At 50.9% G+C, this 14487-nt stretch overlaps 5 protein-coding genes across 5 annotated transcripts; 4 read left to right on the top strand and 1 right to left on the bottom strand.

The window, feature by feature from the left end:
* Window positions 1-2107: 2107 nt before the first annotated feature.
* On the bottom strand, window positions 2108-2257 carry B0H65DRAFT_401618 (uncharacterized protein; the record flags this gene model as incomplete). The annotated part of the gene is made up of 1 exon (XM_062823787.1): window positions 2108-2257. A coding segment is annotated over one exon (150 nt), but the record flags the coding sequence as incomplete, so codon positions are not given.
* Window positions 2258-2525: 268 nt separating this feature from the next.
* On the top strand, window positions 2526-3046 carry B0H65DRAFT_460881 (uncharacterized protein). The gene has a single exon (XM_062826565.1). The coding sequence runs from the start codon at window positions 2532-2534 to the stop codon at window positions 3033-3035; it is 504 nt and encodes a 167-aa protein (XP_062682669.1). The 5' UTR covers window positions 2526-2531; the 3' UTR covers window positions 3036-3046.
* Window positions 3047-5611: 2565 nt separating this feature from the next.
* On the top strand, window positions 5612-6313 carry B0H65DRAFT_507647 (uncharacterized protein; the record flags this gene model as incomplete). Its single annotated transcript, XM_062828156.1, is given in 2 exon segments — window positions 5612-5930; window positions 5943-6313. The coding sequence occupies 2 exon segments, from the start codon at window positions 5612-5614 to the stop codon at window positions 6311-6313; spliced, it is 690 nt and encodes a 229-aa protein (XP_062682668.1).
* Window positions 6314-7694: 1381 nt separating this feature from the next.
* B0H65DRAFT_460877 (uncharacterized protein) lies at window positions 7695-9209 on the top strand. Its single transcript, XM_062826564.1, has one exon. It carries the CDS (start codon window positions 8013-8015, stop codon window positions 8757-8759), a length of 747 nt encoding a protein of 248 aa, XP_062682667.1. The 5' UTR covers window positions 7695-8012; the 3' UTR covers window positions 8760-9209.
* Window positions 9210-12240: 3031 nt separating this feature from the next.
* On the top strand, window positions 12241-13446 carry B0H65DRAFT_507645 (NMT1/THI5 like-domain-containing protein; the record flags this gene model as incomplete). Its single annotated transcript, XM_062828155.1, has 4 exons — window positions 12241-12275; window positions 12336-12438; window positions 12497-12565; window positions 12631-13446. The coding sequence occupies 4 exons, from the start codon at window positions 12241-12243 to the stop codon at window positions 13444-13446; spliced, it is 1023 nt and encodes a 340-aa protein (XP_062682666.1).
* Between the last annotated feature and the right edge of the window lie 1041 nt (window positions 13447-14487).

Genomic DNA, 14487 nt, shown 5'->3' with positions numbered 1-14487 from the left:
TAAATAGGGTAGTCTCATAAGGCTGGACATTGCGTTCAAAATAAGCAGTATCAACCGTAGCTGTATGATTATTTTTCTCTGCCAGTTTTTGTTCTTAATCAAGTCCCCCGTGGTATAGATAGTGGGACTCGAATCTCGAACACGCAAATCAGCACTGCGAATCTTGTACGATAGGTGTCATAAACACCATCATGAACGCAATTGATCTATAGAATCGCGTAATAAAAAGATGCCAAGGATGTGCTTGGTTATGGTCGGCTTCTAGTAGAATAAATCCAACCCTGACAACTCGGACGTTCGCTTCGGAAGCCGATAGTCCGTTTATTGAAGTGTCGGGTGCTCTATAAGGTGTTGAATATTCCCCTTCTAACTCGTTTCATACGTAGGTACAAGAGAAAAGTTGGGATAGGTTCCCGTTCCGGGCTGAGAAATGGCGTTTGCTCGTTCTTTTCTCGCATCTCTTTAGTCAATCAATCCTTCGAGAGAAGTGGAAATGTAGCCGATAGTGATTGTGGGTGTAAGGGTTCTACGAGGTATACACGCAGGTAGGCCTTGGTGAAAGTTGTAATATTCGACAAAGAGGAAAAGTGAAGCCTGTGCCAGTATGGCATAGAGCTTCCAGCTAAATACACAAGAGAGGTGCGGATATCGAAGGTGCTAGAAATGCCAAGGTCAGAAATGTAGTTCGTGCGGCGCACCCCAGGAGTGCACCCAACCGGAGGGCAGGCCTGGCTCACATAGGGTTCAAGCCAGGCAGACACCTCTGGGCGCCAGCCCCATGACAGTGGGGAGTTGTGTTTCTAGATATGGCGGTCAGAACCCTAACCCTAGTGCTGGCTGAGCCAGAATTAGGGTTAGGATTCCTCAACCGTAAAGAAAAGGATGTTACCCCACAAAACAAGCATGCCAGGCTTGATAACTATACTCTATATCTCAAACATTAATAGGGACTGCAAGCGAGAAAAGCTAGCAGCCAGAGAAGGAGGTGGGGTTAGAGTAGCTAGGTATTTAGTATTTTTGGCTCCAGAATGATTTATTACAGTATAGATAGTAGTATTGCATATTAGGAGGAGTGATGTACAAGCGCCCGATGGGCATAAGGTCCTTCACCTATTTCCCGAGAGAAAACCGTATATACTTCTATCGAATGAAACCGCCGTCCCTTCCCCAGCTGTAAAGCCGGCCCCTGCATTTCCTACTGTAACGCTGCTTCACCCACCGCCTGGTGAATAATAACGTTAACCTATCACCGGTGCTTTATGTCGAGCGATCCCTTAGTGGTCAGCTCCGCCAACCCCTTCCTCCTCCAAGCGATGGTTCATTCTGCCTTGTGATGCTGCTTCGACAACAACGACAACTACGACAACAACGTCATTTGGGCTGCCGTCTTCAGCCTCCTTGAAACAGCGACAAAACCATCGACAGAACCAGCAACAGAACCAGCGACAGAACCAACGACAGACCGGCCGCAACCGTCCGAGTGGTCAGATATTATCCACGCGAATCCTATCAACAACAGCGTTGATACTTTTCCGCGCTGTTTTCGCTTCTATTTATAAAAACTATACGCTCTCGCCTAGTCTAGGCACGCTCGCCCAACTCGACCAGCAAGGTATATCATTATATCATTAATAATATAGGCCAACTAACTAACTAAATCTATATCTAGACACCCCAGACCTCAGTTCTGAGGTCTCCTTTCTTCATTCCTCCAGTCTTGCAAATCCACGATTCCCTACCGCACGTCAAACCCCGTATTAACGATATAATATCAACTATTTAGGACCCGAAAAGATCAACTGAAAGTTTGAGCATAAAGCAAGGTATTGTTGCTAGAGCCCTCCGCGCCTGCCAGAATATACGAGAAGGTTCTGTCATTTTTGATTGCTCCGAATACATTCTGCGTGATATTGCTATTGCGGTCCCTCTAGCGTTGCTGTTGAGATGTACGACGACCAGGGGAACTCCCAATACGATAGGAAGCAATAGGGAGTAAATAATAAAGATTGGGGAGTAAACCAAGATCAATTCTTGTAGGAGGAAAGATTGTGAAAGGCTGATTCGAGGTGGAGTTGTTCTCTAAGCCTGCTTCTTAAGATGCAAGGCGGAGTAGTTTAACAACCGCCTCATGCCTATTCTTTACCGCCATATGCAGCGCTGTCCAACCATCCATATCCTGAACATCTGCATCAACCTTGCCAGTATTGAGAAGCAGCTTAACAACCGCCTCAGATAGCCACAAAAACAAAGGATGGCAGAATTATGCTGCGGCAACCGCGGCGTCGGTAGCGAAGGCGGTTATGGAGAGGTATGTCGCCTCTGCTAGGGTTTCCGACTCTTCGCAGTCTTTGAATGCAGGCCCGGGCGGTGGCCAGATCAATCAGCCGGCTGGAGGAGTAACCCTCACACCAGCGATGGCGCAAATTCCATCCGCGTCTTTTGGACCGCTGAACTAGGGTCTCCAGGTGGGGCAGAGCTACGCACCGATCAAAGCTATGAACCCGCTTGTTGATTCTGCAAGGCACCAGGAGATGCAGCAAATGTCAGAGAAGGATCAGCAACGCTTAAAGGACTTGCGCATTACCAATCCTCGCCACGATAAAACCTGCATCGAACAGACCAAAGGCGGTCACTATAGAGTCAAATTCTCTCTTCGGGGTATGCCGAGGTCAAACAACTTCGTGCCTCGACCCTCTAATATTATGGATATTGAGAAATCTCTTCTTCCTCACCACCAGAAAAGCCAAGGGTGCAATGTCTTTGTTCTTCACGGGCTCGGCGGAATTGGGAAAACTCAACTAGCTGTCAACTTTGCACGGCAATACAAAGCTGCCTTCAGCGCCATCTTTTGGCTGGACGGCATATCAGAAGACAGCCTTAAACAAAGCTTTGCCAGTTGTGCAAAGAGGATACCAAAAGACCAGATTCCTGAGAATATCAAAGTCCAAAAACAGGCGATGAAGTCGATCTCAACGAGATTGTGGAGCACGTACAAGAGTGGCTCGCAGAATATGACAATGTCGATTGGCTTTTGATCTTTGACAACTGATAGGGTAACCTGGGCCCTTCCAAATATCACGATGCAATGTGTGCAAGTTGTAATATTAGAAGGGTAAGAAAGAAGATGTCAAATGGAGAAAGGCGTGGCCAAAGGCCGCCCCGCGCGGGAATCCCTTTATGGGAATTCCCTTATCTTATCGAAGACCCACTTTATGTGGAGCCGTGCGACCTGACAGGCGCGCGCGCAAGGCACGTGCCAGAGCCTCTGACAGGGGTGGGCATGGCCAGTGCCATGTCCCAGTCTAATCTAATCAATTGAAGTAGTTGTTGTTGTTGTTGTTGTTGTTATTTTTAACGTCTACTTCCGCCTCCCGTAGGGCATGAGACGTGCCACATCGGTAAATCTAGCGTACAAAAGTAGGAGCAGTGCCCTGACACGCCCTGTGGCGCCCAGTGTCTCTATTCCATCCACCAAACCAGTAATCCGAGGGCAAACCGAGGCCTATAGCCAGTGTGTCTCACGTGCTGCCCATAGCGTAAACGCGGCACAAAAAGACTATAAAGCGATCGTTAAGATGCTTCTCGATACTGGCAAGGTTGACGCAGGTGCTAAGGATGAGAATGGACAGATAGCGCTGTATATGGCGGCGGAGAATGGGCATGAGGCGGTTGTTAAGCGGCTTCTCGATACTGGCAAGGTTGACGCAGATCCTCGGGACTGGTTTGAACGGACAGCGCTGTATATGGCGGCAAATAATGGGCATGAGGCGGTTGTTAAGCTGCTTCTCGATACTGGCAAGGTTAACGCAGGTGCTCAGGACCGGGATGGATGGACAGCGCTACATACGGCGGCAAGGAATGGGCATGAAGCGGTTGTTAAGCTGCTTCTCGATACTGGCAAGGTTGACGCAGGTGCTAAGGCTAGGGGTGGAAAGACAGCGCTAGATTACGCGGCATGGAATGGGCATGAGGCGGTTGTTAAGCTACTCAGCCTTGCATCCTAAGAAGCAGGCTTGGAGGACAACTCACACCTTGAGTCAGCCTTTCAAAATCTTTCCTCCTGCAAGAACTGATCTTGATTCCCCAATCTTTGTCGTATGACGTACCCATTCGTTGTGCCAGTCTTTTCGCGACCGTACGGTCTGGCGAGGTGGATAACCATTGCTCCCGTGAGAGAGTTTCTCTTATGAAGGGAAGCGCTTCTTGATAAACCAAATCCACAGGTTTCTCGTAGTCGACTCGTAATTGCGATCTCCAAGGGTCCTCGGCGACAGCAATCAGGGCGAATATGAAATCTCGTGGTTCAGTGGATTCGAAGTGACCGTCGACGCATATCTGAACTAAGCGACTCAGGGGCCTCAGATCTCCCTCTCGCGCTTCAAGATGCTGGACTGGAACACTTGCCAGAAGACACTGACGGAAGCTGTGGGGGTCGACAAGGCGCTCGATACCTGTAATGCCGGTGATACCCAGTCCTCCGCTTTCGGTGTCTTCCAAGATGGAAGGAACACGAGAGTTGCGATTAAGGACACGGTCTAGGCTACCAATGGGTACCAACTCTTCCATGCTTTCTTTAAGAACGGGATAAGACATTATAAGGCGATTAAATGCGTCTTGACGGTTCGGTACGGTGATGAGTTTTGATCCGCATCTGAAAATCAGGCATCGAGCTAGTTGGATTTCTTGCACTATCCAAACCTTACGCCAGTAGGACCTGTTAAGCAGCGAGCTGATTGTGTTTATCTCATCATCAGAAGGATAGGACCTCGGAGTGGGCACTCGGACCGGATCATACGTCGACTCTTATTATAGTTAACAACTTAGGCCACCTCTATAAGGATCAGGGCCGGTTAAAGGAGGCTGATGCGATGTTGTCCATGTCCGGCTCAGGAGCTATCACGTTTATGGTGACAATGATCGTGCTCGCGGCGTTGGTATTTCGTGCCGTTTCCCGTCTTCAGTCGGTGGTAGCTATGTCGATGTAGTTGCACCAGAACTCCAACTGCGCGGCTGATGCTTTCATAAAAGTAAGAAAACACACAGATAGAGCGCAACACCAAAAGAAAAATAAAATGATCTCCTTCAAACACCCTCCATTACCCGCGCAACAGGACCTCCAGCCCATTAAAGTTTAATTCATTGCCTAAAGCCCATCGCGCTATGTCACAGAGACCACGGGCACGGGAGAATTGGGTCGCAACGACACGCGCGACAGGACGGGCGCAGTTGCTCAAAATCGCTCGAGTATTGTACGCATCAATTCACCCTCCAGCAGAGAAGACGGCTAGATCTGCTACGATCCCAAGCATTTGGTCGCACTTTCGAAATTACTCAGGCATCAGAAACACCCGCGTTCCTTTTCCTTTCCTTCCTATATCCCCAGAGGACTTGCCAAGCCAAGACGGCAAGCGGAATGCCGAGAATTAGGGCACTGGCCACTAGCCAAGCTAGTATTACAGCGGCAGAGAACACCCAAAACGCCCGACCCATCGAAGCCTGGTACGACTTGATCCAGGACAAGCTCGAGATCAACGCTGATCACTACCCTACTGATCGTGACAAGTTCCTTTACGTCAAAAGTCGCCTGGGAGGATATGCGTTTAAGGATTTGATGCCATACCTCCGCGAAACTCACCCGGACCAGCTTACTACCTACTCCGGCTTGATGACCCACCTCTGGCGCCAGTATCATGATCCCAACCAGGAGGAAAACGCGCTCATCAACTTTACCAAGCTGAAGATGAAAGATAACGACAACTTTGATTTCTTTAAGAATAAGTTTGTTCGGATGGCTGGCGAGTGCCAACGTCCCAAGACCGAGTGGAAGCGGGAGCTGTTCCAGCGCCTTCCCGCCGAGTACAAAAAGCAGATGGGAGCGAAGCACCGTGACCCTTCTATCTCTTTCGAGTCGTACTGTGTCGACTGCTCCGGTTTTGGCTAAGTGCTCAAGACCATCGCCGATGAAGCCAAGGCTGCTTCTAGAAGCTCGAACAACAAGGGCAACAATAAGAACTCCGGTGCTGGCTCGGGCGGATCTGGTTCTGCTCCCAAGCCCGCTGCCGCTGGTGGTAACCGCCCCACTGCCGATCGCGAGGAGACTACCCGCCTGTTCAACGATGGAAGATGCTTCCTTTGCAAAGAACGCGGACATACCAAGCGCGACTGTCCTGAGAAGGAACGATACGACCGTGAGCGCCGCGACCGTGTCGCCGCTGTTGTCGATCGTCACCTGGCTCACGAAGGCAGAGGTCAACCGGCTGCTGCAGCCCCCGCCACGGACGCTGCTCCCGCTGCGAACGATCAGGGAAACTAATTACCCTGGGTGAACTAGACTCCTTCCCAGGGGAGGTGTCGGTTGCAGAACAACAGAAAAAGGATAGACAGAAACATGGAGAAGGATTCAATTTGATACCCTTTCTGGGAGGAGAACCCTTACTTCATCAACTTGGTTCTGGGCGAGTACTTGGGCGATTTCTGTACCGCCTACATCGACGACATCCTGATCTACTCCGATACTCTGGAGGAACACAAGGACCACGTTAAGAAGGTCCTCCGGAAGTTAAAAGATGCCGGCTTGCAAGCGGACCTCAAGAAATGCGAATTTCACGTCACCAAAACCAAGTTCCTGGGGTTCATTGTGGGGCGTGAGGGTGTCGCGGTTGACCCAGAGAAGGTGGAGGTTGTCAAGGAATGGGCAGTGCCGTCCAATCTGAGAGGGGTGCAGTCCTTCTTGGGATTCTGCAACTTCTACCGGAAGTTTATCAAGGACTACGGCCACGTGGCCCGCCCACTCACGAACCTGACACGAAAGGGAGAGGCTTTCACATGGACCGACAGGTGTCAGGCCGCCTTTGAGGAACTCAAGAGACTGCCAGTTCAAATCTTTTCTGAAGTACCTGTTTGCCCTTCGCATGAGGCCCTTCCCAAGCGCCACAGATGCCGCAGAGACGATATCCAAGGACGCCTTGCCCCGGTCCAGAAACGTCCAGATGGTTGGCATTGGACTGGGCGTACGGTTGGGCATACTCATGTTGAAATGAGGGGGCTCTGCGAGGGAAGAACAGGAGGTGTCGGCATGTCGAGAATGATTTGTTTCTCTTGGCCGCTATGATATGTGCACCTTCCTTTCACTTGCCAGACTTCATTCTAAGAGCTCTTTCCCATCGGTCTTCCATATCGCATTGGTCAGGAGCTGACCGCTATCCAAGAATCCACCAATCGATGGCGCTATATACATTAGCTGGGGCCTTGGCATTGCTTACTTGCATGTCCGTTCAGGGAAGCCCGAACAGTGAGGCTGAGCAGAGGCCTCGGTGTCCCCCCTCCTGCATTTGATAACGCGGATAAAGTGACCGTATCTAACCCAAAGGAGATGTGCACTCAGTGAACCGCTGTTTAGCGGGTCAGGACACTTCGAAAGGCTTGGTCTCTCACAACTTAAGGCACTTTTCGGTGGCGAAATCAGAAGAAGGGAAGACAACTCCAAAGCGAGCGCGTTGGACTTTCCTTCCTCTTGAGTCTGCTTGCTCATTTCCGTCGTACTTGCATGCATGCGTGGTGCAGTGAAGACCAGAGGAAAGAGCGTGTCGATGTTGCGGGCTGATGTTGGCAGATACATCTCCTTTGGGTTTGGGTACTGTCATTTTACTCGATTATATCGTCACTTTATCCGTATTGGCATTCGCCGCTTTTCCTTCTTGATCAGGTAACTGGGCTGTACCTAGGGTAGTATGCCCAACGTTCTCTGCCCGACACAACGTGAATGTTGACTGATGTCTTCTGATGTCAATTCTCGAAACTGGACAATCGCGTCGAGCCGGGAGGCTCTGCCAGGTACATCTCGACTTCAATTACTCCTCGGCTTCAATAGTTGATCCGCGTTTCTGCCTACTGCTGTTTGTCGGACATCTCATCCTCCGCCCACCATTGAGATCCTCCCTATACATAACGCCGTTGTCGATGAAAACGCTTGCTAGTCGGCAAGAGTGGTTCTCATCAGCGCGTCGAGCACGATGGCTGCACCAGCAGGAGCGGGCAATGAGCGGACCTACTCCCGTCCTGCGAGCCGGGACGACTTCGAGATTGCGATAATCTGTGCACTTCCCCGCGAAATGGATGCCGTTGAGTTGATCGTCGATGAATTCTGGACGGACGAGGTCGGCCAAAACCAATATAGAAAAGTTGCAGGGGACACGAACACCTACGAGCTAGCGCGGATCGGAAGCTTCAACGTAGTACTTGTTACCCTTGCCAACATGGGAAAAGTTGAGGCATCCGCGGCAGCACAGTGTGTCGCTACAAGTTACCCGAATATCTCCCTAGTCCTCTTGGTCGGTGTCTGTGGCGGCATGCCTTTCGCCAATGTCGGAGGGGAACGCGAGGAAATATTCCTTGGCGATGTGGTCATCAGCAGCATCCTGAATCAATACGACTATGGAAGACAGCTACCCGGCTGTTTTCTCCCCAAAAGCGACGTTGAGGATACGCTCGGCAAGCCAAACAGGGTACTTCGGAATCTGCTCAGGAGCTTCGAAAAAGTGAGAGCTCGCGATAAGTTGCAGAGTCAGGCAGCCATCAACCTGGTGCAGCTTCAGGAGAGCAGCCGCCGGAACCCCCGATATCCCCGATATACATACCCAGGAACAGACAATGACAGACTTTTCGAAGCCTCATACGAGCACAAGCATCACAGCCCTGCGTCAGGGTGCCTTCCTTGCGCGCAAAGATTGATTTGCGAGTCATCCAGAAACTCCGTGTGATGATATTGGTTGTGATACCAAATATTTGGTTAAGAGAAAGGGATGCGGTCAACCCGACCAGCCCATGGTCTTCATAGGGCGTGTGGGGTCAGCGGATGCTGTTGTTCGTTCTGCCAAACACCGCGATGCTCATGCCGAAAATGGCATCATCGCCTTGGAGATGGAAGGTGCCGGGGTCTGGGATGTGTTACCTTGCCTCGTCATCAAAGGCATGGATTCATCGAACGTGGTGACATCACGGATTGGTTGCAAAAAAAGCTTGACAAACCAGGGAGCCGAGCTGCATTGTATGGATTTGGGGGTGTAGGGTATATGTCATCATCAATCCCCGGCACACATGAAAATTAACTTCCTTGTGGGATGCACAGGAACTAACGTTTTGGTGACCAGAAAGTCACGACTTGTCATTCAATACGCGCGGATGATCGAACAAGAACCTTCGAAACCGCACATCTTCTAGGTACATGCGGGGACCAGAGAGCGTTTTATAGACGCCTATCGCGAGATTGCAGATGGACTGAAGCTTGAGGGTCGTGATAAGCCCGACGTAGACATACTGAAACTGGTATGCAACGGGCTCCGCCATGAAAGCAAAAGCTGGCTCATAATCGTCGACAACGCCGACAATATCAACCTATTTTTTGCAACGGACACCCATGGCCAGTGTATCGGAAATGGAGCCGCTTCCTCAACGGGGGCAAAAGGTCTTCTGCCGTATCTCCCTCGTACGGACAAAGGCAAAATATTGATCACAACGCGGAGTCAAGAAGTTGCCGAGCTCCTAGTAACGCAAGTTACGGAAGACCTGGAGAGTATTCGCCAGGTAACGGCAATGGAGAATCTTCAAGCAAAACAGCTTCTACGAAAACGGCTCGGGAAGTACCATGACGACAAGATCGAAGAGGACCTGGTCAATGTCCTCGATTGCATTCCCCTCGCAATCATTCAAGCTGCGGCATTCATCGTCTTTCGGTCTCGCAACAGTGTATGTTAACGCAGATCCTAAGGATAAGAATGGACAGACAGCGCTGTATATGGCGGCAGCGAATGGGCATAAGGCGGTTGTTAAGCTGCTTCTCGATACCGGCAAGGTTGACGCAGATCCTAAGGGCCGGTATGGACGGACAGCGCTGTATATGGCGGCAGAGAATGGACATGAGGCGGTTGTTAAACTGCTTCTCGATACTGGCAAGGTTGACGCAGATCCTAAGGATAAGGATGGACAGACAGCGCTGTATATGGCGGCAGCGAATGGGCATAAGGCGGTTGTTAAGCTACTTCTCGATACCGGCAAGGTTGACGTAAATCCTGAGTGCTGGAATGGACAGACAGCGCTGTGTTCGGCAGCAAGGTATGGGTATAAGGCGGTTGTTAAGCTGCTTCTCGATACTGGCAAGGTTAATGCAGATGCTCAGGACCCGTATGGATGGACAGTGCTACATTGGGCGGCAGCGTATGGGCATGACGCGGTTGTTAAGTTGCTTCTCGATACTGGCAAGGTTGATGCAGGTGCTCAGGATAGGGATGGACAGACAGCGCTGCATATGGCGGCAGAGAAGGGGCATGAGGCAATTGTTAAGCTACTCAGCCTTGCATCCTAAGAGGCAGACTTGGAGGACAACTCCACCTCGAGTCAGCCTTTCACAATCATTTCTCCTGCAAGAATTGATCTTGGTTTACTCCCCAATCTTTATTGTTTACTCCCTATTGCTTCCTATCGTATTGGGAGTCCCCCTGGTCGTCGTACATCTCAACAGCAACGCTGGAGGGACCGCAATGGCAATATCACGCAGAATGTATTCGCAGCAGTCAAAAGTGACAGAACCTTCTCGTATGTTCTGGCAGGTGCGGAGGGCTCTAGCAACAATGCCTCGTTGTGACGAACCGTTACAAGCACAGGAGTATATCGCTGGGAATAAGAACAACGGTAGTAGTAGCCAAAAGGTACTGGTCGATTGTAAAAGCTATTGCTTGCTGAAGAGCCAGTATCTAAAGAGGCCTGGGAAGGCCGTCTTTATATACCGGCCTTCATGGACCCGAATAAATCGGACCCGAGGACCCGAACGCCTCGGGTCTTCCTCCTGAGGACCCGACGTTCACGGACCCGGGGACCCGAACACTTCGGGTCCTACCTGATTGGTCCGTTGGTTCTACCTAGTCTGGCTTACATAAGTGATCCTTGATTGGATCGTAACACTGAAGTAGTTCGTCGAAGGACAAAAACTCTGTTTCGAGGGCATCATCATGTAGAGCTTGAATAGCTACAAACGTAACTAAACAGGATCTAGCCTGGTACCATAGCAATAGGAAAGGTCACTCTAGAAAAGTGTTAGTTTGAATCAACGGTTAAAGGCAAGAATGCATACACATCTGCCCCCTTATTAATTTTGTTAGCCGATAGCTTGTTTTGATTGATCGTGATCTTAAGCAACAAGCCTTAGCTGCTTTGTATCCGGATCGCGAACGACAAGTAGCTTGACTTGTCGATAAAACATGTTCTCATAAGTGCCGGGCCGAAAGCCAATGATTCCTATAAGCACCAATGTATGAAAGGCAAGCCGATGTCTAGGATCACAAGGTATATCGACTGCGCGTTCCCACAAAGTGCTAAGAATGTAAGGGGACAGCAGAGCTGTACGCAGGTGCTGGCCAATAAGGATCGATTAAGGTTCTACGAAGAAAAAAAGGGAGAAAGAGAGGCCCACAGGGCAGACCCGGCCACCCGCCCTCAAAAGGTTGCGCGCGTGCACGTGACTCCACGGGTGCTTGACTGCCTGAGGCAGCCGTCCAGTCTGGACGAGCCATGGTCACAGTGGTCACTGGGATGCCAGAGGTCTTTGGCGCCAGTCACATCGCTCAAGACACGGGGGGAATCGGATGGCGACCCCGAAAGCGGCTATTAGTGCCCCGCCATGATGAAACAGCGAGGGACGGCACGCCGACGTCCCACTGATATTCTTCCGCCACTCGTCTTTATGGCAATGGCGTCATCCACCTTTGCCCACTGCAAATCAGTCGTGGCCCGATATCGGGGGTAGTATGGAAGCTATATAACTCGAGCACCCGCATTGAGGGGTAACCTTGCCTTTTGCCCCCAAACAACTCGACATTTCGCTCCTGAATCAGTCCGTATCGACAGTTGACTCTGCTATACCATTGGTACGCGACCAGCGTCCGAAAAGCCATAACACCTATTACAATGGGAACTCCAGGATCGAGGTAAAGTAGACAAGACAGCTACCGGGTGTCCATGTTGGTTTCGCCACAGTTCGTTCACTCTTATCGCTCTTTCATGCCTTGTATTCAAAGGTCTTTGGAATGAGTTTGATACGATGGGCCAACTGCGGCGGTACCCATTGGTCTGAGAAATACCGGCGAACTTGATCTGGATAATACCAGCGAAAGGATTGGCTTCTTGGGACCCCTTCCCCTCTTATTGAAGATCAACTAACTTTCGCAGCTTTGCTCGTGTTGCGCCAACATGTCTGCGGATAAGATAACTTTCCTCACCAACTGGTAAGCTCCAATCACTCATGTATGCCGAAGCTTGTCGTGTCAACCGCTGACGCAATACAGGCACGCTACGCCGTACCATGCACCGCTTTACCTTGCCCAGGCCAAAGGGTTCTTCAAAGAAGAGGGCATCCAGGTGGCTCTCCTGGAGCCCAACGACCCCAGCGTAATTCATGCGGTCTCAATGTGCCAGTTCCCGGGCACTGGCTAACAGAGCATGGCAGGACGTAACCGAAATTATCGGCAGCGGCAAAGTTGACCTTGGTTTCAAGGCCATGATTCACACTCTTGCTGTAAGATTCGCAACCCTCAGCCGGGGATTGCTCACAAGATGGTCAAGTGCTAATACTTCAAACAGGCCAAAGCCCGTAACTTCCCTGTCCTCTCGATTGGCAGCCTTCTGGACGAACCCTTCACCGGCGTCGTCTACCTCAAGGATTCCGGAATCACCGCCGACTTTAGGTCCCTCAAGGGCAAGCGTATCGGCTACGTCGGCGAGTTTGGCAAGATTCAGATCGATGAGCTCACTTCGCACTACGGCCTGACTCCCGCCGATTACACCGCCGTCCGCTGCGGCATGAACGTCTCCAGTGCCATTATCAAGGGGGATATTGACGCCGGTATCGGCCTAGAGAACGTGCAGATGGTTGAGCTGGAGGATTGGCTTGCTACCCAGGGCCGGGACAGGGCCGACGTCCAGATGCTTCGCATTGACGAGCTCGCGGAACTCGGATGCTGCTGCTTCTGCTCGATTCTCTACATTGGCAACGAGACCTTCATCGCGCAGAATCCGGACAAGGTTCGGGCCTTCATGCGCGCCGTCAAGAAAGCGACTGACTTTGTCCTGGCAAACCCGCACGCTGCGTGGAAGGAGTATGTTGACTTTAAGCCTGTTATGGGCACTGAGCTCAACAGAAAGATCTTTGAGCGCAGCTACGCATACTTCTCCGAGGACCTCAAGAACGTCGAGCGCGACTGGGCCAAGGTCACCAAATATGGTCAACGACTTCAGGTCCTGGGCCCAGAGTTCACACCAAACTATACCAACGAATTTCTTGACTGGGCTCTGCAGCCGGCTTCTATTGACCCTACTGGCGACCAGAAGCGAATGGCTGAGCTCCAGAAGAATGTGGCTGGCTGCGGTGGCTTCCGCCGCTTGCCCCTATGTCGCTAGCGGCCGGAAAAAGAGCCCCGAAATGGGTCGAAGGCGTGACTGGTGGAACGGGGTCGTCTTTGCTGCGGATGGCGGAGGGCAACCGAGAGTTTCCTTCCAAGCTTGGCTGCTATAGTCCGGGATCTTGTTGCGCAACCATTGGGTTTTGGTGGATAGAAGAGGCTCGTATTTCTGGGGACGGTCTGGAGTTGATGATGGCTTCGTCGACTCGGTTCCAGATGAGAGTATCGTGTGGATGATCGATGAGGGCCTCAAAAGTGTAGCGAGGGCGTCTGCGTCATTAGTAAACGTCTATTTCTCTAGTCTATCTTCGAGCTGCGCTCTCACACCGTGGAGAAATGCGGGAGATATGGTGACCTATCGACATGTCGACACTCAGCAGCATCTGCTTGGCGCCAAGCAAGGATGATTTGATATCCACTATACAGCTCCGAACTCTTCGATGCGACACGTCTATTCAACTTTTCGTTTGTCTTTATTTGAGATGGTGTTGTTGAGGCGACGGCGAGTGTCCCTTTTCACCGAGAACCAGGCGAGCGTCATTTTTTCTTCTTAACGATTTCTCCTAATGGCGTCGAGCAACGACGACATCTTTCGGTGATTGAAGGGAAGGAGAACGTCTTGGAGTAGAGGGTAAAACGATGTGTAGATGTGTGTGTGCTATGGAGAGAAGGCTAGAGTAGAAAGGGAAAAGAAGTGTGGAGGGCTAAAATACAGGAAGGGTGTGAGGGCATGGACCCACACGACAAGACAAGGGAGGGGTGGGGATATGAACCCACCCGACAACAGAAAGACAAAACTCCAATGGCCCGTGCAGTGTGACTCCCACCCACTGTACGTATCTACATCCTCTCTCACCTTCCCCCCAATAAACCGATACAGACACTCATGTCCCATCTCTTCAAACAAAAAAGAACCCAAGAACTTCAAGAAGAAAGACCACAAGAAGAGGAACCACTTGGCAAAAGGGATCGCACCCCCAAAAAAAAAAAAAAAAAAAAAAAAAAAAACATACAACACCTGGGATTCGCTGGTCGTCAC

This window comes from Neurospora tetraspora (assembly GCF_033439725.1).
Source record: "Neurospora tetraspora strain CBS 560.94 chromosome Unknown B0H65scaffold_3, whole genome shotgun sequence".
Classification (NCBI taxonomy): domain Eukaryota; kingdom Fungi; phylum Ascomycota; class Sordariomycetes; order Sordariales; family Sordariaceae; genus Neurospora; species Neurospora tetraspora.
This window is presented reverse-complemented; position numbering and strand designations above follow the sequence as displayed.